The following is a 21287-nucleotide window of genomic DNA, read 5'->3' on the forward strand; positions in this document are numbered from 1 at the left end:
TATTGTAAAAGGGGCAAAGAGTTCTACACATTCGCTTTATGCACCTTATGTGTTTGTGTTTTTCTGTGCTTGTCATAAGTTCTACCTAACGAAAAAATAGGGATGAAAACAGCACAGACGAACTGCTTCGTCTGTGCTGTTTTTCTACCTGTGTATGTTTAAATTTGCAGCACTGCTTTATAAATAAGTCCACTATGAATTTCCCTTCTTCTCATTGACTCTACATTTGAATAAAAAAGAACAGTTCATTCCTACAATGCTTTCCCTGGCTTCATCGACCGTCGGCTTGTTGAGGTGGTTCCCCTTATTGTTTTCGCTCACTTTGCAACGTGGTTGGTCATGTCTTTCTTTCTGAACAAATGAGTGGGACCTTGGTATGCAGGGACCTGAAGCCGGACAACATGCTCATCTCTGCCGAAGGGCATGTCAAGCTGACAGACTTTGGCCTCTCGCAGGTGGAGCGGAAGCACAGTGAGTGCACACTTCTTATCGCATGTCTGTCACTCACATAAATGAATCCCTTTTAGGTGGAACAAAGAAAATAAACATTTGAATCGGGCTTATGTTAGAACATTCAAAATTAGTTTCACACTGTCTCTTACCATAGGGTAAAATTCATGAAATTTCTTGGCTAGACTGATACAAATGCCATGAGTGAAATTAAACCTTTAACCCTTTGCGGTCCGTTGTCGGGAACGCAACATGGCCGCAGCGGTCCGCTCGCTGTAGGGCATCGCCCGACAAGGATGTGCGGGGGTTAAATTTCGCGGTTTTTCTCACTGTGATCCATGCGCTTTCTTTTTATACATGATGTGCCATCTCTCGAGGGATAAATAAACTTTGTTTGTTGAAGTTTGCTTCTTTTAGCACTTGGGTGCAGCACAATGTTCAGCACGGCTTCGGGATACCAGAGCGTTCTCACTTGCGCGCGGAACCGCACATTCTCGCGGTTCGCTAAGAAGCATGAGCACTTTTTCACCACGTGCGTTTTACGCTGGTGCATTTAGTGAAAGCTTCCATTGTCAATAGCTTTATTTCGAGGCGCACACAGCTGCAGAATCATGGTGAGAAAGAACAGCGACACCTGCAATACCGCCGCAACCTCATCCAACAGCTAGTGGGTGACGTGAGGGCTAGAGCCAAAAAGCGGGGCCCGTCTGCACGGAAGGAGTGCGAGGAAAGGCTAGATGGGAGGAGCCATTGCTTCTACAAGCTCCCAGGCCAAAGCAGCAAGGACTGTGCTGCTTGTAGCGATTGAAAAACAAATGGAAGCAGGAGGGAAACTGTGGTTTTCTGCAAAACCTGCATTAACAACCCTGGTCTGCACCCAGGAAAATGCTTCGAGCGGTATCACACGCTGCTCAAATATCGGTAGAGGAGTTGCCTGCAGAATGCAAGAGAAGAAAGTAAATATTCTGTGAACTTTTCTTCCACAGTTTGTGGTTTTCATCGCGGCGCCACAAACTGGCAAAATAGTTTCGGACCAGGACAGCCGGAAAGTCGGTAAAAGTTTTGGACCGCAAAGGGTTAATATCTGCATATTTTTTTACAGCACATCTTTTTTGACTTGGAAGGCAAAACACCCCACATCTTAAAAGAGCTTATGCATTCAGTATTGCAAGCATGTCTGGGGTAATAGAGGTAGCCGCATGAGTTCAGCCTCGTTGGAAACTCTGTGTGAAAAGTGTTGTGATACACCAACGTGTTTTTATTGAACATTCACATGTGCTCTCAGAATCTAGTCTTTTCTCACTTAAGGTGGCGGTCCCACTCCGGCGGCACGAGCCCCCCGTTTTCACTACTTTTGGAGCAACCGTGGCGGCTCTTCTACTTAGGATATAAAGTTGTCGCATAAACCATAAATTAGCCTAATTCTTGTAGATTCCAACTATGTATAATTTAAAGAAATTTATTGATGTGATTTAGAAATAAATGTTCAAGAACAAGCATGAGATACATGGTTTTTGCGAACTGTGTCTGGTTCGCAAAACTGTGTCTGGTTCGCCTTATTCATTCATGTACCTCATTCATAAACCGCAGCTTCGTAGCTTTAATACCTTCCCGCAAAAATGGGCAAAAATAAAACCAGAGTTCGAATCAAATGAATCAAATTTTTCGTCCTAAATGGAAATTTCTTGAACTCTAATTTATCCAAAACTTAGCTTCCTTGAGCGTGTAGTTGCCGGGCTGTTTACAACAGAAGTTTGCGATATTTGGCAATCTTCAAAAGCAAATTATCGAAAAAGTAAAAATTCAACATTATTTTGCTGCGTCTAGGAAATAGATGAATATCTCCTAAAGCTACAGAGCAAGGCGAAATGCAGTAAGTGCGGTAGTTTCTTCTAAATATGGTCACAACTGAGACACAGTTCGCAAAAACCATGTATCTCATGCTTGTTCTTGAACATTTATTTCTAAATTACATGAGTCAATTTCTTTATATTATATATAGTTGGAATCTACAAGAATTAAGCTTCTTTTGCGGTATATACAACTTTATATCCTAAGTGGAAGAGCTGCCACGGTTGCTCCAAAAGTACTGAAAATGGGGGGCTCATGCTGCCGGAGTGGGACCGCCACCTTAAAGGGCTCCTAAACCACCCAGAGGTCGAAATTTAGTTGCAGTGTTGCACTTTTGCATGAGTCTACAACGAACACGTATCCGCGAGAATTTTTCGAAATGGTGCCATAATAGCGGCGTGGCACGCGTTTGATGATCGAAACACGGCCTTCGCCCGTTTCACTGTTTCCTTCGCTACTCTTCGTTCATTGCCTGGTCTCCTCCTTGCCAAGTGCTCCTCCAAATGTCACCTGACATACGTCATCGCCAACACGCTTCTCAAAACACTGTCCACTTCTGGTTAAGGCACGTCCACGCTAGCGGCAAATATACCGACGACGAACCGACCTCCCGTGCCCTAGAATGTCTGCCACTTTAGAGGTGTCCAAAGTAGACGGCGTTTTGACCGGCGCACTGCCATCCGCACGATCGACGGGCAAATTGACGACCGCGAAGCTGTGTGCCTCCGCCCACTGGCGACGCAAACATCGGCTGCAGCTTCTGCTCCAAGCAATATAATTTCCGCTAGATAAAGTGATGCATAAATTGCACGTTTTATAAAAAACAATATCCACTGTCAAATATTAAACACGAATGAGAGCTCCGATACTTGTCGACATAGGTCGGCAGTGTGGGAGAACACTCACTCACCATAATTTTTTCCAGGCCCTGCACTCACTCACGTTCACACTCACCTCCACTCACACTCACAGCACTCACTTGCACTCACTTCCACTCACACTCACTGGCGCTCACTCGCACTTGCACTCATCTCCACTCACTCGCACTCACACTCACCTGCACTCACTCACACTCGCACTCACCTGCACTCACAATCACAGGTGTGGGGAAAGGACACAATATTTTTTTATATATATATTTTTACGTGTACTCCGAGACATGTGGACTCAGTAGAAGTGCATACCGAAGTGAAGAAGACGAGCTGAGGGCTGGTGGCACGGGAGCTGGAAGAAAACAGAACAAAAAACGAAGAAAAAGAAGCACTACGTGGTGAACGTGCGGAGGAGCTCGAGCGGCGAAGCCACGGTGGCAGCAGATCGGGTGCGACGCTCGGGAAGAAGAGCTCGGGCCGTGGTTACTGCTGCGGCCGAGTGACCAAGGCGTGCCTACCCGGGCCAGATGCGGAGGCCTGTTCCGGGACCAAGGACGAGGCCTGCTGAGCGGCTCCTGCCAGGACGCAGTTGCTGAGGGCTGTTCTTGGTCGAGGCCTACCGAGGTGCTGTCCGCGTGGGCCGACCCTGGGTCGCGGTCCTCGTGAGTTGCGGACGGACAACGCAGTGGTGTCCTCAACATAGCCAGGCGCCGCACACGGTAGCGCAGCCGTGTGCCGGCGACGGTTCCAGCAGCAGCAACCGTGCCACCTCTGCCTCGGCTCGCCTCGGCAACCGTACCGCAGCAACGACAAGCGAGTCGTTCGTCACGACCGAAACCGTGAGATGGTTTTTTCGGAACTCTTGACGCGCCGAACGGAGGAGTAGGACTGAGCGTCGCGTACATCAGCGTGCGCAGGAAACTCCTCTGTGACATTGTTTCGTTTTTTTTTTTTTTTTCATTTCCTTTCCTTGCCTATCGTGTGTTTGAAAGAAAAACATTTTTTTTTGCCTACTAGGGTCTCTTGTGCATTTTTCTCGTCTTAAGACACACAAACAAGTGACGAACGTCCATAATCATCACAACAGGTACTCACTTGCACTCGCACTCACCTGCACTCACTCGCACTCACCTGCACTCACACTCACTGGCACTCACTTGCACTCGCACTCACCTGCACTCACAATCACTGGCACTCACTGGCACTCACTCGCACTCAGTTGTACTCACTCACTGGTACTTGCTCGCACTCGCATTCACTTGCACTCACATTCACTGGCACTCACTCGCACTCACCTACACTCACACTCCCTGGCACTCGCTCGCACTCACCTGCACTCACACTCACTGGTACTCACTCGCACTCACCTCCACTCACTGGCACTCACTCGCACTCACCCCTTTGAAATGAGTGAGTGTGAGAGTGAGTGCACTCATGAGTCACTGTGCCGATCTATACCGCTCACAATTCGTGTATATTCATAACGAAGCTTCCAATTTAGCACCTGCTGCATCAGGAGTGTGCCAAGGCAGTGTTTTGGACCCAGGTTTATTTTTAATATACATATAAGATTTGCCTTCCCGATTACATGGTAACATCCATCTATTCGCTGACTATTGTATTTCGTACCGTGAAATTAATCACAGTGATAATCACCATATACAAAATTCCGCCTTTTCTTGGTGTCAGGAGTGGCAGATGACTCTAAATGCCGAAAAATCTGCAACGCTAACAGTAAGAAAGAAACAGATATCTGAGTTTACTTACATTATTAATGACACGCCTCTCACTTGTGCATTTCAGCGTAAATATTTAGGTGTCACTTTAACATACGCTCTCTGATGGGAAAGCCATGTTAACAAAATAACCTCAAGTGGAAATCAATGTACATGCTGAGCACTAAACCGGCTCTTCTTTCTGAGAAGACACCTTCGCCTTGCGCCCCCAGATAAAGTTTGCTGGCCTACAAAATGCTTTTTCGAACAGTGCTGGAGCACGCCAATATTGTTTGGTTTCCGTACACAAAATAACTCATTGCAAGAATGGAAGGGGTGCAGAGGAAGGCAATAAGGTTATGTTTAAGAAATACAAATTAACAGATTCATTGACTAAATTAATAAAGAGAGCTGGTTTATTAACACTGCAAAGTAGAACAAAACTAGCACGACTAAAGTTTTTGTTTCAATTTATTCATGGTAACATAAACATTGACGTCAGCCCCAAACTCTCTCTGTCGATCTCTGTCATTGACATTAGATGTGTGCATGCTTGCCGTCCATGCTCGCTAAGCTCCCCTTCGGTCGGATTGAGCCAAGAGAGCGGGAAATAGTGGGAGAGATTGACTGTCCGTATACTTAGTCAAACACTTAACGCCGAAACAAACACAAAAGGGAGAACAAAGCGGTATCTATCATTGCATCTTCGCTTTTTCTCCATGTATGTGAGCGTGCGTGTCTGTTACTCTGTGCTAACTTGGTTAAACCCTCTTCCACTCTGCCTGTTTATATAGGGAACCTGTACGTGTACGTTTAAGAGGGAAGCAGGAAGAAAATGAGGAGCCATTCCACCCTCTGAAGGCGGATAACGAGCAAAGCTGTAGCAAATCACACGGTATTAAACGTCTTCACTCAGTGGAAGTCATGGGAAAATTTGTCGGTCATGATTTGGATATGTCTGCCAGCAGCGCTCCAGCCCATACATATTCCCTGGTGTATTAAAGAAAATGTCGCAGTTTCGCCCGAAAGGCGAAGCTTCGATTGTGATAGCAAATTAGTAGAGAGCTGTACGAAGCAAGGATAGTAGTTTAATGGGCCGTATTAACTTGTAAACATTCGCCTACTAACTAAATAAACAAGCACGGTGTCACGCGCGAACAGGTAAACATGAACGCATCTCGCTCGATGACCGCGGAAACTCGCTGTCAGAACGCTGGAGTAAGAGGCGCAGCTATAGCCACGAGCGAATTGACCTTCGTGCCGCCTCTCGCTTCAAAGCGAACTAAACGTTGAAAACACGGTGCTTACGAAGTTACCGGCTCTAGTTGAACATAGTTCACGTCACAGATCGCTTTCGAGATACGACACCCACGCGGCCGCCGCCGGAGCAAGGCGACCCCCCCCCCCCCCCCCCCCCCCGCAATGCCTGACGCGCGACAGAAGCAGCGCGCTTCCACCCCACCTTTTCCCTCGCACGCGCGAGATTGAGCACCAAGTGTCGGCTGACCCTCGCAAGCTTGCACTGGCAAACGCAGCGTACCTCCGCGACGCTGCGACGATTTTACCGTGTTTGGACTTTATACGGCACCTCAAAACGATGTCCACGACCACGGCAGAAGTTCGCTTGGAGTGATCATATAATTGCTATCGCAATATAATATATCCGCTCATCTCATTATACATTGTCTCACTCATGCCTGATCCTTGGATTATTACGACCTTAGTGAGGTGTTTATATCTTGGCGTGCACAATCTGCTAGTGCGATCAGTCATCAACGCGAGTGAGCTTGTACACACAACGTGCCTCCATTTTTCCGCAAGCAAGGTGAACCTCTGCTTATCGTTCAAGCACTCACCACTTTCAAACTCACTTCCACTCACAACCACTCACTCATGTTCACACTCACCTGCACTCACACTCACGTTCACACTCACCTGTACACTCCCAGAAGCACTCAACCCGTTCACACTTACAGCACTCAGTCACGTTAACACTCAGCCCCACTCACACAGCACTCAGTCACGTTCACACTCATCTCCACTCACAGGCACTCACCACGTTCACACTCACTTACACTCACACTCATTGGTTCTCACCTCCACTCACACTCACTGGCACTCACCTCCACTCACTCACACTCACTGGCACTCACTCACACTCACCTCCACTCACACTCACTGGCACTCACGCGCACTCGCACTCACTTCCACTCACAGTCACTGGCACTCACTCGCACTCGCACTCACTCACACTCGCACTCACCTCCACTCACACTCACAGGCACTCACTTGCACTCACCTGCACTCACACTCACTGGTTCTCACTCGCACTCGCACTCACCTCCACTCACACTCACAGGCACTCAGTCGCACTCACCTGCACTCACACTCACTGGCACTCACTCGCAATCGCACTCACCTGCACTCACACTCACTGGCACTCACTTGCACTCGCACTCACCTGCACTCACACTCAGTGGCACTCACTCGCACTCGCACGCACGCCTTTGAAATGAGTGTGAGTGAGGGCACTCATGAGCGAGTGCGCCGACCTATGCTTGTCGAGCTCAGCTGCAGTGCGCGGCTACCGACAGCATACGGCCGGCTCGGCAGTGCTCGCAGCATCGCAGCCGACGGCGCCGCTAATATCAGCATATTTTCTTTTTTGGTGTACCGTATTTTCCGGCGTATAAGACGCATTTTTTTCCAGAATTTTTCGTCGGTGCGTCTGATAGAACAGTGCAAGTTTTTTTTTTGGAGAGGGGCGGGGGGAAGTGCCGTCACAATCGGATTTGATGTTATGGCCACGCAAAGTGCGCTAGTTGACTTAATTTCTACGGGTTCTGTGTGCACAATCGAGGTGCCGGGTTCTTCTCGTGATCGAGTTCCCGAGTGCCGTGCGAAAAGGACGGAGCAGCAACGCAGGCGGCGGCAGGGTGACCGCAAGTCGACCGACCCCGAAGTCGTCGCAGTAGGTCGCTGTCGATACGGCGCGTGCAGCTGCGCAAACTACGCAGTTGCTACCAGGGTACAAGCCGTTCCCCCTCCCTCCTGCGCTGCCTTCCCACTTCCCTCCCTTGGATGCAATTCGGCTGACCATCGCACGCTTTCACTCGCACATACAGCATATGCGCGCGGGGACGATGTTATCACCCTTGGACTGTATACGGTGCATCACGGCAACTGCAACGGCAGAAATGCGCTTGGAGTGGAAATATATGGCACTCGTATGCTTGCGCGTGACCCGTGTTCACAAAGTGAAGAAGAAGAACGTAAGCTTTTTTATCAAATCGATAAGATTTGAGTCCGGCGTATCTTTAGTGGGTCTGGGCACCCGCCGCGGACACGGTTCCGAGACCTTGTCTCGAAGCGGCTTCCTCAGCTCGCTGGACGGCCCAGAGCTCTACTGTCATGTTCGAGCTGAGCAGTGCGGTCTTCCAACGCAAACGAAGGCTGGCGGTGGAAGAGACGGAGGTGTCGGCACTGCCCAAATTGTTTGTTATGTCCTGACATTCCCATAACCCATGGGTTCTCAAAGTGGGTTCCGCGGAATCTACGGGTTCCGCAGGCCCCTGCTTAGGGTTCCGCGAGCCACTGATAAATTTTCCCTGGTCCCGCTCCCGACAAGTGGCTAAAACGGCGAACACGAAGTGCGCTTGATCTAAAGAACCTCCATTACCCATGCCCGAGTGTCAAAAAGCACATCACAGTGCGTAACAGCAACGCGCGAACTGCGCAATAAATACGCAAGCAGCGTGTAGCCACCCAACCTCTGAGAACGGGCAGCGCGCCTAAGCTTTCGCACTTGAATCTCGGAGGCCGTAACTTACCACCATGCGCCTTTCTCCTATTTGTAGATAGGGTAGGTGCCGATAGCGTGCGCACTGACCTATACGTTGAAGGGGGAAAAAACAAAAAACGCGGAACACCGCAAATGCGCGCCGCAGAAGAGCAAGAACGGCGTACCGTCCAACCGAAACGAAGCGGCGCAGTCCGCATCGCCGTGGTCCTCAGCGGCAATCGTACGCGGCACGTGACTGACAGCAACGCCGAAGCGCTTCGTGCCTAATTGTGCCTTTAAAGGCTTTATTCTTGCGTTTATCGTCGCGCGTAACACCGCGTTGGCGGCTAGCCGCGTGCCTCCGTAAGTGCGTAGTCGCTATGTCTGATCGCGTCGATAACCACCGCAGTTTCGTCTGCAGCGGTTGCGGCAAATAGTAGTTTCGTTTTCATTCGATGCGCGCGTCGGCTGCGTGCCTTCACAACTGCGTAGTCGCCTCCCATGGCAGCGTCGATAGCGATCGCAGTTTCGTCCGCACTTCTTGCAGCGAAAGGTAGTTTCGTTTTGACTTGGTGCGTGCGTCAGCCGCCTGCCTTCTGAACCGCAAGATCGCCGTCCATGATCGCGTCGATAGCGGCCGCGGTTTCGTCGACAGCGGTTGCGGCAAGCAGTAGTTTCACTTTTACTCAGTGCAAAGCTGTCAAAGATAAAAAGCACCAGCTACATCGCGATGGACGGACAATTTGTTGGCGAGCAGCTGAGTGGCGAAAAAATAATCGGGATGTGCGCCCGTTGGTGCAAAGCGCGTCTCAGATGAAAACGCGCTGCGAAGGATGTCGCGAGGCCTTCGCCACTGCTAGCGCTAATCAGTCATGAGATGAAGCGAATTTCAGCTTCCGCACTGGTCTTGTGCTAAATAGAAACAAGATTTGACGATTCATTGAGTAAATAAATGCGTGTTGACGTAGTGCAGCATTTGTTTGTTTTCTTGATACCCTCGATAATTCGGTTAAATTGGGGGGGGGGGTTTCCTTGGCACTTTATGGAGCTTAGCAGGGTTCCCTGGGATGAACGTACCTGAGAACCCTTGCCATAACATGTGATTAAGTGTGGCAACCTCGCCACAGGATGTGCATCTGTTTGTAGTGTACATGTCTGGATACATGGCATGCATGAGTCTTGGGTTTATGTAAGAATCAGTTTGTAATTGCCTATAGTGTACTGCTTGCGCCCTGTCTAACCTAGCGTGAGGGAATGGGTGTATGCGTCTCTGTAACTGGTAGTGTGTCGTGATGTCGTGGAACCTGGTCAAACTAAAGCCCCTTGATGTGTGAAAGTACCGCCACTCTTTGTACTCTGCCGCCGGCGGGCGACCTCCTCGCCTCCTCCTTGCCCCTCGCGAGTCCCCTCCGCGGCAGACGGTTTTGCGCCCGTTTTCCTGCACGATGATTGGTCTCCCTCCCGTTGCCCTTGGAAACGAGCGGAGCTTGCATTTTGCTTGTGTTTTCCTTTTTCGTTCGCGCCATTTTGCGCCATGGCTCGGTTGGCTCGGCGTATAGAGAACGTCACACGCTAACATTGCACGCTGTTTCGTGCACTGTCTGCTGGCGCTATGCCGTGCTGCTGCGCATGTAACTGCAGCAAGAAGCGTGATGATGGTTATGCAGTTTTCACGATACCGCAAGGAAAGCGTGATGACTTGTGCAAGAAGCAGTGGCTACACAACATTGGTCGAAAGAACTTTGTTCCGTCAAGGAACAGTGTTGTTTGCGAGGTAAGGCGCCTTTCTTATTGCTCATATCAAAGCATTCCCTAATGCTGCAATTTTTGAATTCTTCCGGCCTGCTCATTAGCGTATTTGTTGCGGCTATTTGTACGTTGCATAAAAATGGGGTTCTCCTCAGAATGCTGAATATTCTGCTGGGACTACATCAACTCGCACGTCGTGAACTGTTATGCAATCGGAAATGCAGCATTAAAGCTTCTGCTTTCCATGGTACAAATATATCCGAAGATACAGCCTCTCGATCACACTTTTCGTGATTGTTAGGATCCGTTGCGTTTTACTGAAAATCGGAATAGCAGCTTGTAAAGGAGCTATTTACAGCTTCGATGTGTGTGTCAGTCACTTCAATGAATGCAGGGCCTGAAAAAAATTGGGAGAAGTATACCCGTGGTATTGCAGGCGATGAGCGCCAGCTAGTCCACATTTTAAGGCGAGACCCTTAGTTGGATATGTTTCAAGGTGAGCGTTTGAGGTACAGAAAGTAACGTGACCTAATGAAGGCCAGAAACGAGTCAAATCATGTCCAGCCGTGTATAATAAATGAATAATGATTAGCAAAGTAAATTCATGACATATTAAGATTGGATTAAGGTGGTTTAAGGTCGAATAACACTAAATAAGCAGGGCTAGGGTCGATTAAGGAGGATTAAGTTGGATTAGGGTGGTTTAGGGTGTATCAAGATATAATAAGGAGGATTAGGGTGGATTAACGTGCATGAAGGAGGATTAAGATGGATTAAGGTCAATTAAAGTGTATTAAGGAGGATTAAGGTCGATTAAGGAGGATTAGGGTGCATTGAGGTGGATTAAGGTCTATTACGGTGTATTAAGGAGGATTAGAGTGGATTAAAGTCGAATAAGGTGCGTGAAGGTGTGTGTGATTGAGGTGAATTACAGTAGATTTTACAAGACTCGCATTCGCCTCTCTTAGGCGATAGCTAGGACGCCTGGTAATCTTTCAGTTCTGGAATTTGCTTTGAACTGGGCTGCCATGCACGCGTGAGTGGGTGACGATTATTATTTGGTTTTCTCACGGATACAGGCAATGTGCAAGAGGCAATCGCGCACCCTTGCTGTTGACTTCTAGGCGGAGGCCGGGAATCTTCGCCTTATAGCGAATGCGTTACAATCACCTTTCGTCGGTTTAGTTCTGTGGGTAAACCCTTTTCATCCATGTAACAAGAGCAGATGTCATTGTATCAATGTGCTTTGATTACGAAGGTTGAGCAACAAATAATGATTATAATTATGATGTAGCAATGCAGGGAATATTATGTAGGCAATAATGTTTAGCACTGTAGCGTATTAGCCACTTGTACTTGTATAAAGGACGTTTTATTCATCCTGTCTGAGTGATTAACTCTTCGATAAATGTTCTAGCTACATTTCACTGAAGACCAATTTGAGCCGCGCATAATACAAGAATTTGGAAAAAAAAGCTGAAGCCCAACGCAGTTCCAACAATTTTCTCTCACCGACCTGTCGTGAAGCACAGGAAGCCCCCTCGACAGTGGCATGAACCTCGAATTAAGTAATAAGCGTCCCGCCTCTAATAATTTCAGCAATAATGATCTCGGTCGCTTAACAACGCAGCCAACGACACTATGATCCTTTGTGCAAAGCCTGTTGCCACCGCATGCTTGCCCGCAATCTACAATGCGTCAGCAATAGGGCTCCCCGCTAATCAAACTCACAATTTTAACTATCCTACTGCATAATTTAATGGTATGTCGGTGTGAACTATCAACATACCTAATCCAGAGGCGTTTCTTTTGCCTAAAAATATAGAATGCCTTCCCCCATAGGTGTACCGAGTATTTTTTAAAGCTTGATTGACACCGACGCCTAAAGAATAATCTGTAAATACCTTTCTTCAGCTTCTGTTATTGTGGGCGATGAGTGGTTGCCGGCACTGCTTCATCGCACTGAAATTGCACAACCGTCCTATTCAATGCAGAAACCACAGCACAAAAGTTGCTTTGACATTGAGACAAACACATGGACGGACGATGCACTCGCCAGTAATTAATTATAAGAAGGCACGCTGAATATAATACCTGCAGTGCACATGCGGACACATGCAAGAAAAAAACTGCCAAACACAGAGCGATTTGCCACAAGCAATACTAGATCAGATGCACAAAGTAAAGCAGCGTATCATGTTGCAGAAAAAATAAATGGACTATAGAACTCGCCTCAAAGCTTCTTTTACATCAGTGTGTGTCATTCATACGGCTTTACGATGAAACCAACCTCCTCATAAACGTTGCCCTCAGCATTTTATCACCATTTTTGAAAATCTTTTACGCTACTGGGGCGCGCAACTGGCCCAAAATCATGCGCCTCCATCGAATTCTGCGGCCCGTCCGCGGGAGCGAAGGCGCAATAGCATGCCGCACAGCCGGCGGGCGAGGAGAATTGAGGAGGAAAGCGCGCGCACGGAGGAGAGTGTCGCTACTTTCAAGATCAAGGGGCTTTAGGTCAAACGAGCCTCCCACGCCGAGACGTTTGCAGTATCCCGCGGGGGCTCTTCCTCCGATGATGCTCGGTGAGTGAGGCCTCGAGCAACGCGGTGAGCCGCTTCGTTGGGGTGCTCAGTCCAGTGTGTGCCGAGATCCATAGCAAGTGCCTTCGGTTATCGACGTCGGCCTCTCCCTAGTGTATGGGATGTCGCTTGAGTATGTGATACGCCTCTTGCGATATGCGCCTATTTTAAAAATTGCGAATTGCCGTTTGCGAATCGCAGATCACGTATATAGCCTTGCTTTGTGTAAGGGCCAGTGCTATGGCCGCTTCCTCTGCCGCTTCGGCATATGTCGTGTTCACGGTGACGCTCGTGAGGTGGTTACTTCGGTGGCTAGTAACTGCCACCACGAAACTCTTCCTGTCTCGACAACGGGCTGCGTCGGTGAAGACTGCCTCCTTGTCGTTGGAGTAACTTTGGTTCATGTGTTGTGCCCTGGCCTTACGTCCGAGCAACTATACATGCACCCCCAACACCACGGCCCCCGTGTGGTGTTGGGGGTGCACGTTGCGAGGCAATGGGGGCAGGTATTGTTGCTCGCGCATGGTTCTTGGCATTTCCACTTTGATGCCGTGCTGCGTGTGGTATGTAATGCCGAGCTTTTCGAGCACGTGCCTGCCCGGCCGGGTCTTGGAGAGGCGCTTGAGTTGGGACACTTGTTGCACCTCCACGAGTTCCTCGAGCGTGCTGTGCAAGCCTAGTTCTAGGAGCTTGGTGGTGCTCACTACGGGCGCAAGTCCCAACGCACATTTGTACGCCTTGCGTATGAGGGCGTTGAGCTTGTTTATTTCTGCAACCGTTCAGTTGTGAAACGCTGTCGTGTACGTTATTTGAGAAATAACGAAGGCTTGTATAAGTCGTATGACGTTGCCTTCGCGCATGCCCGCGTGTTTGTTGGTGATGCGTCGGATGAGCTGCATCGTGCTGGTGGCCTTTGTTGTTATCGTGCGAAGTGCTTCGCCATTGCCGACCTTGTGTTCAATCATCATTCCTAGTACCCGAATCTTGTCTACCATCGGGATGGGTAGGCCGTTTGATGCCGTTAATTGGATCTCTTCCTTTTCCGCGGGGGGGGGGGGGGGGGGTGTAGCCTTTAGGTGGGCGCCTCTTTCTGACCGGTCTATATAGCAGCAGTTCGGATTTTTCGGCCGAGCAGGTGAGTCCCGTGCCCACCAGGTAGTTTTCCACGCACTGGATGGCCTGCTGTAAACGTTGCTCGATCGCTCCGTCGCTGCCCATTGTCGTACAGATTGTAATATCATCCGCGTATAGCGTGTGGTGCAGTCCTTCAGTTTGCAGCAATCGGTCGGGTAACCCCAGCAGGACGAGGTTGAAGAGCATCGGCGAGATGACCGAGCCCTGCGCGGTGCCCGAGCTCCCGATGTTGATTTGATCTGAGTCGAGTGGTCCCACTCGCATGCGAGCTGTTCTTCCCATGAGGAAGTCTCGAATGTAGTTGTACGTTCGTAGTCCGAGATTTAGCTTGTCTATTTGTCGTAATATGGCATTGTGGCGAACGCTATCGAAGGCCTTCTTCAAGTCCAGCCCGAGGATGGCTCTCGTCGAGCGCCCCGGACTGTCTATGAGTTGGTGTTTTAGTTGCAGAAGGGCGCCTTGCCCTTCATGGGTCAATCATGGTGTGTGGAAATAATTCGTTGTCCTCGAGGTAATCTGTGAGTCTATTGAGAAGCGCGTGCTCCATCAACTTGCCCACACAGGACGTGAGGGAGATGGGGCGCAGGTTCTCCAGCTGTAATTTCTTGCCGGGTTTTGGTATCAGTATGATCTTTGCTTCTTTCCATTGCTATGGTAGCTTGTCGTGCGCCCAACACTCGTTAATGTATTTTGTGAGTTTCTCAATTGATCCGTAATCGAGATTGCGTAGTGCCCTATTGGATATTCGATCGGGGCCAGGGGCCGACTTGGTGTTGAGTTTGACGAGGGCGGCCTGGATTTCGGCAACGGAGAATTCAGCGTCCAGGGTGGCGTTGCTTTCTCCCTTGTAGTCCGGATGTATTAGCGGTGGCGTTTGAGATATGTAAAGGCGTTCCGCATCCCGTAAGAATTGTCGTTCTGTTCCCCTGTAAGCGTGTATGGTTTTGTGTATGCCTTGCATGTGTGTGGTCTTGGTGTTAGCGGGATATATCAGGTACCGCAGTATCTGCCATGTGCCACGCGTGGTGAGTTGACTGTCCATCTCCGCGCATTTCTCTTCCCTTTGTTGTCGTTGCAGGGCAAGCGCATGCTTTTCTATTTCTTTGTTGAGCTGCGCTATCCGTTTACGCAGTCTCCTATTGTGTCTCTGTTGTTTCCATCGGCGCTGCAGGTGGGTCGTGGCTTACCACATATGCAGTAACCGGGAGTCTATTGTATTGAGCCCAGCTTTTGACGGGATCATTTGCGTCACGCGCTCGATGTCCCGCCGCAGTTGGTCGGTCCCTATGTCTTTGATGTCTGACACCTGTTGCTTGTCACAATGTTTCCGTAGTTGATTCCAGTTGGTGATCTTCATTTGCACCGCTTCCATGTTCTCTTCAAACGGGCATTCGACATCGCCCAAGGGCAACAGCTTTTCATTGGGGGGGACTTTAACGCGGTGCACACGGCGTGGGGTTACAAGCACGATCAGCCCAAAGGCACGCATCTGTGGGCAACGGTGCAATACGCCGGACTCGAGCTCATCACCGACCCCGCGGCACCAGCAAGGCAGGGCAACAGCGTCCGCACCGACACGACGCCGGACCTTACTTTTAACACACGCCAAGTCACTTGGACAAACACCATGCAAGACTTGGGAAGCGATCACTACATCATTTGCATAACGGCAGAAGACGGCCCGCAGGAACACAATGCCGGTCGCCAAATGAAGATCACGAAGTGAAGCGTCACTGTATTTTTTAAAATCGCTTATCGAAGGAACAGGTGCGTCTTATACACTGGTGCGACTTATAGACAGGAAAATATGCTACAATTATTGCAAAGAGCGACGACAACGGTAGGAAAATATTGTGGCTTGTGAGCGTCGGCGATTCATTTTGAAGTGCCGTTCGCTTTAGCTTTGAAGTGAACTGGGGAAGGCCTAGTGATCATATCGGCCCCGTCGACGAGTGAGGCTGCCGCACAAATGGGTCCCGGTATCATCTTCTCCACGGCAAGGAAATCTCACCGTTTGCGAGCAAAACCACCGTCGAACAGCGACCCACGAATGGCAAACGGCGTGCGGCGAGTTACCGTGTCTGTAACATAGACGGGCCTTAGCCACGACTTCGTGCTTCTCGGCTACCCGCTGTTGCTGCCGTGCCAGCTTGTGCTCATGCGAAGCATGCTTCTATGGACCCTGTGTTGCACGCACACAGAAAGGCCAACACTGTCGCACTCTGTTCGCGCACCTAATCAGACCGCTAAGCGGGAAAGTGCTAGAATATGGGCGATTTGGCACTTGCGTTGCAGGCTGTAATTACCGATTCGCAAGTGCGCACAAGCGAGCAACCCCACGTGGAAGAGCAGGGAGCCTGCGTACCTTCTAGCAGACTAACCAGAAGTCGTAGGTTCTTGCTCAATCAATCGACGTTGTCGTCCCCGTTGACATCATCAGATGCACCCTGGTGACATGACTACAACCGCTGGGGATATCGGAAAGGCTCGGAGAGGAGCACGGCATTCTTTTTTGATTTTGTGGCATGCCCGTAGCGCATAGTGCTGCAGCAATTGGCATCGTTGATCGTGACCGCATTCTGAACTCGGTGTGTGTGTTTACTTGAAATCCTTAATAAATATCGGAGGTGGTTTAGGGGCCCTTTAATGGGACACTCAAGGCAAATACAGTAATTCCTCGTTATAACAAAATCGCTTTACTCGAAATATTGCTTTATTTGAAATTTCTTCCAGTTCCAACCCAAACACATGCATTTTAAGCCGCATTACTTGAAGCGCACGAAGAGCTTGACCCGTTTAGAGCGAACCCTCCTCCTCATGCAATGTCAAAATAATACCGCCAACAAATTAGTCTCATGCAGGCACAGAACAGGCCACAAAAGTACCAAACCCACGACCAATGACCGTCTAGTAACGGGTACCAAGTAACGGGTACCAAGTGCTGAGTGCTCCCAGCTGCTTACTGCGGAGCGAACGGAAACTGTCCGATTCCGGGACCGTTTATCTTGGTCGCAATTGCATCGCTGGTGTCCCCCGTGATAGAATCCACACAGAAACCAAATTTTTCTGACGCTTTGTGATGCAGAAAACCGCGGTCTCTCGGATGCCAAAAAATGACCAAAAGACCACGGGCAGACTTGCACCGTAGCATTCCATGGGGTCCGCTCGATGAGCAAAGCTTTACTGCTCTAAAGAGCACTTCTGGCACAAAAGAAGTGTCCCTCCGGTTATAAGTGCCATGTTCGACGCAAGGAGCCATGTTAACAAATTGTGAAGACGACTTTGGGGAAGCCGGTCTAGAAAGTTGGTCGCAGCTCGCCATAATGGTCCTGCATCGCAAAAAAACACCGCCCCTAGCTTCGTTGCACTTTTGACGGTGCCAATAGACTGATAACTTGCCGAAAACATGGAAAATGCAAGCGTTGCCAGCGGCGAGTCAGGCTGGCAACAAGAGGGTCAACACAAGCTGGTGTTTCCCCGGCGATTTTCTCAAGCCGGTTATGCTCAATTCGCGCCATCCGTCTTTCGAAACACGGTCTAAATGCGTGGTAGGGTCATTGAATTTTGTTCCTAGACATTTGTCAATGGCGCAGGCGCAACGGTGCGTGAACACCGACACTCGAACCATAGATGTAGGACAGTGTCATCGCCAAAGGTGCACTGAAAAACTCTCGTTTTGTTAACTTCATGGCTGCACACCTCGGGAAAAAATGGCCCAGTGATCATGCAAAGCCCCTACTGCAGAACCGTTCAGTTTTCACGATCGTGCTGCGTACCCGTAATGAGCCTGTAATTGCTTTTTGAGCGCAACAAACACAACCTCAGACTCAAGCCACTGCATTTGCGGCACTTTCCATCTCGATACTCTCATAGTCTTCCGTGACCTCGGCTCCCCCCCTATAAATGTGGCCACTGCCTTCCCCTCCTCATTCGCTCTCCAGTCTGCAAGCCGTTTGGATGCCAGTCATTCTTCTCACTCGCCTTCATGTCAACTCCTCGCTGCCAGTTTTGACGTCGCTGCTGCGTCGCTGCTCTTCCGGCCTGCCCTCCCGAGCACAATCTTCACCAACGGGTGCCCTTCCACGGTTCCTGCTTCTTAGTCTCCACGACTCCGATCGCCTTTCTTCCACTACACGGGAAGCCGATGCCAAGCCTCCCCATTGCAACCGTCGCCATCACCAGCGCACACTGACGAGGAAAGCAAGCTGACCTGACAACATTTGACCTGATGACATTTGACCTCAAGCGAGATGACCTGATGCCTTCTGCATCGCCCGCCGCGCCACTTTGGCGCCGACGGCGTGTGCATTTGGATCCGTGCTGCAGGCCATGTGATTGTATGTTTTTCGGAGTGCTTCGTTAGGCATGCCTCGCGCGTGCTTTTGGGGTTTACAGTGATAAACGGCTCCGTCAGTCTCCGGGCGAAAGTGTCTGACTTTGGAGCGGAAAGTTCTGTTGATAAAAGAAGTGGAAAAAGGCGGCCGGCAGAAAACTGGCATCGCGAAGGAATTCGGCATACTGCCGTCTACTATATCAACTGTATTGAAAACCAAGGAAGCTGTGCTGGATGGCTTTGAAAAGAGTTTCTCGGCGAAGAGAAAGAGGAATCGAGATTCGAAATACCCCGCAGTGGAAGGTGCATTTCTCCAGTGGCTGAAGAACGGAGGAATGCAAATCTCTCCGTACTTGGACCTGAGCCGAAGCTCTAGTCCTCCAAATGGGCGATAAAGATTTCAAGTGCAGCAATGGCTGGCTTGAGCGGTTCAAGAAACGACACGGCGTGACCTCGAAGTCGATCATTGACGAAAGCACAGCCGTGAACCGTGACACTGTAGATGTATGGCACCAACATCGGCTCCAAGCTCTACTTGAAAAGTATGAAGACAAAGAAATCTACAACCTAGATGAGGCTACATTTTTCTACAAGATGCTACTGAATCATACGTTGACTATCGCTGGCAGATCCTCATCCGGAGGAAAACAGCAAGGAGCATGTCACGGTGCTGTTTGGTGCCAATGCAACAGGCGAGGACAAGCTTCCCTGTTGATACTGGGAAAGGCGGAGAAGCTGCGGTGCTTCCAAAATGCAACTATTCCCAAGGGATGCATCTACAGAAGAAACAAGTGATCATGGAGGACTGCTGCTATTTTTGAAGACTATGTGCGCCTTCTGGATAGACGGTGCGATGCAAAGAATTGGCAAGTGCTTTTCATAATTGACAATTGGCTGAGCCACGGGAAGATTGACAACCTCAAGGTGATTGCTGTGGAATTTTTGCCTGCAGACACAACCGCGGTACTGCAACTGATGGATCAGGGCATCGTTGAGACCACCCGGAAGCTGTGCCACAAGGCTCTTTTGCAGCGTATGATGCCAGAAAAAGGTGCAACATTGATTTGCTTGGTGCGATCCATTTGCTTAAATTTTCATGAAAATAACTTGCACCTTCGAAGATCGCCAACAGCTTTGCGCACGCCGGCTTTTCTCATGCCGTCGTCAGTGATCCTGACGATGACCGGACTTGTAGCGATCTGTATGAGGCTGCTCATAAAATTGCTGGCCAAGAAGTAGAAGGCAACTTTGAGACATTCACGTTGGCTGGCGCTGCTGCTCCCGTGGTCGCCCCAGCAATGGGTGCAGAGATAATTGACACTATTGGTGGCCCCGACGAGGATGAAGAGCCGGCGAATGAAGAGCCACGTGAAGTGCCAACTATGGTGCAGACGCAGGAGTACCTATGCCTGCTGCAAAATAAGGTTGAATGCATGGGCGGCGACCACGGTCTCGTGCAATGCTTGGTCAAATTAGAGCAAGGGTTGCTCGCGTTCCGGTAAGAACTTGAAACAGCCAAAACTCACTGCCTTTCTTACACCTGAATAAAGTTTTCCTTCACTGAATACTGTGTAGACCGCTTATAACGTAAGTCGACGGAATCGTGAATATCCGCACTATAACCAAAGCAACAATTTTCAAGGCCCCCACATATGCAAACCATGTGCACCGAGCTGCCACGCGTATGCGACAGTCGAGGAATGCGGTTAGAATGTTTGCATTCAATCTACAGTCGAATCTCGTTAATTCGAACCAAATCACGCGGCGGCGCCTCCGACCGGCATTGCTCCGGCACCACCATAGAGGAAAAGCTTAGGAGAGACCCCTCAATGTCGCGCGCGAACAAAACAAAAAGAAAAAAATGCGACGGAAATTTCACTCTCTCTCAAATGGCAAGGTCGCCGATTCTGCATTGCGTCGGAACATGCGTGTACGTGCCGACGTCTCAGCCACGCTACTGTAGCCACACATTGAAAATAGCTGTGAACCCTTCTTCCTTCTTTATGCTTCCTCTACTTTCTAGTCGCGTGTTGACCTTGCACGCTGCTGCTACGGCGCAGAGGGAAGCAGCGGCGCTATCCCAGATCTGCCAACAAAACTGCCCATGCCATCAAACGCCCACTTCCCGATAACTGCAGAACACGAAACTTCGGGGAGCTGGCGCCAGGCCGGCTGGAGCGGTGGTGCCTGTACGGCGACAGTCGAAAGTGAGGGAGATACGAGGGAGGGCGAGGGGAGCCACCGAAGTGGCGGAGTTGCCGAGGCAAAATCCGCTTCCCTGCCGCCCTCCTCCCTCACATTCCATGGTCCCCGCGTGCGCCCTTCGCCGTGCTGTGCCGGCGCTGCCCGCTTCCTGAAGTTTCATTTACTGCCGTTATCGTGAAGCGAGCGTTGGCCAGCGTTGGCAGTTTCGTGGCCCTCGCTCGCTATGCGCACCATGATATTTCACGACTCGCACTCAAGATTCTCTTTTCAGCCTCACTGGCTGTTCGTTCGCACCACGTGCTCTTCTCCACTTCATCTTTTTCTTCCTCGCCACTCCTTGGGGCGCCCGTTTGAGGGGAGCGTTCGCTGTCTCCGCTGACTTCCGTACTCCCCGGCAGCCGCACTGTAACCGGTATTTCGTTTCCCGCAACTGCACTATAAGCGATACGTGTATACATGAAGTGCTATGGGAAAATTAACAGGAGTCTGAAAAACCGCACTATATCCGGTCCTGCACTATAAGCGGTTACGTTATAAGTGGTCTATACTCCCATTGTATTTTGACTTCCTCGCAGTTGTGGCGCAATTATAGCTCGACTGCTTTAGGTTTTCTCG

At 49.9% G+C, this 21287-nt stretch overlaps 1 protein-coding gene across 5 annotated transcripts in view; it reads left to right on the plus strand.

Moving 5' to 3' along the window:
* The window catches only part of LOC119441305 (serine/threonine-protein kinase greatwall), a 273862-nt gene that overhangs the window by 105282 nt on the left and 147293 nt on the right, over nt 1-21287 (plus strand). For all 5 annotated transcript variants that reach the window (XR_007465401.1, XM_037705927.2, XM_049661143.1 and 2 more), the window contains one exon: nt 383-471. Coding sequence is in view for 4 of the 5 variants with exons in the window: in XM_037705927.2 (XP_037561855.1) it covers nt 383-471 (89 nt within the window). In the remaining variant the exon portion in view is untranslated. The remainder of the gene's footprint in view (nt 1-382; nt 472-21287) is intronic.

This window comes from Dermacentor silvarum, chromosome 2, assembly GCF_013339745.2.
Source record: "Dermacentor silvarum isolate Dsil-2018 chromosome 2, BIME_Dsil_1.4, whole genome shotgun sequence".
Taxonomy (NCBI): Eukaryota; Metazoa; Arthropoda; class Arachnida; order Ixodida; family Ixodidae; genus Dermacentor; species Dermacentor silvarum.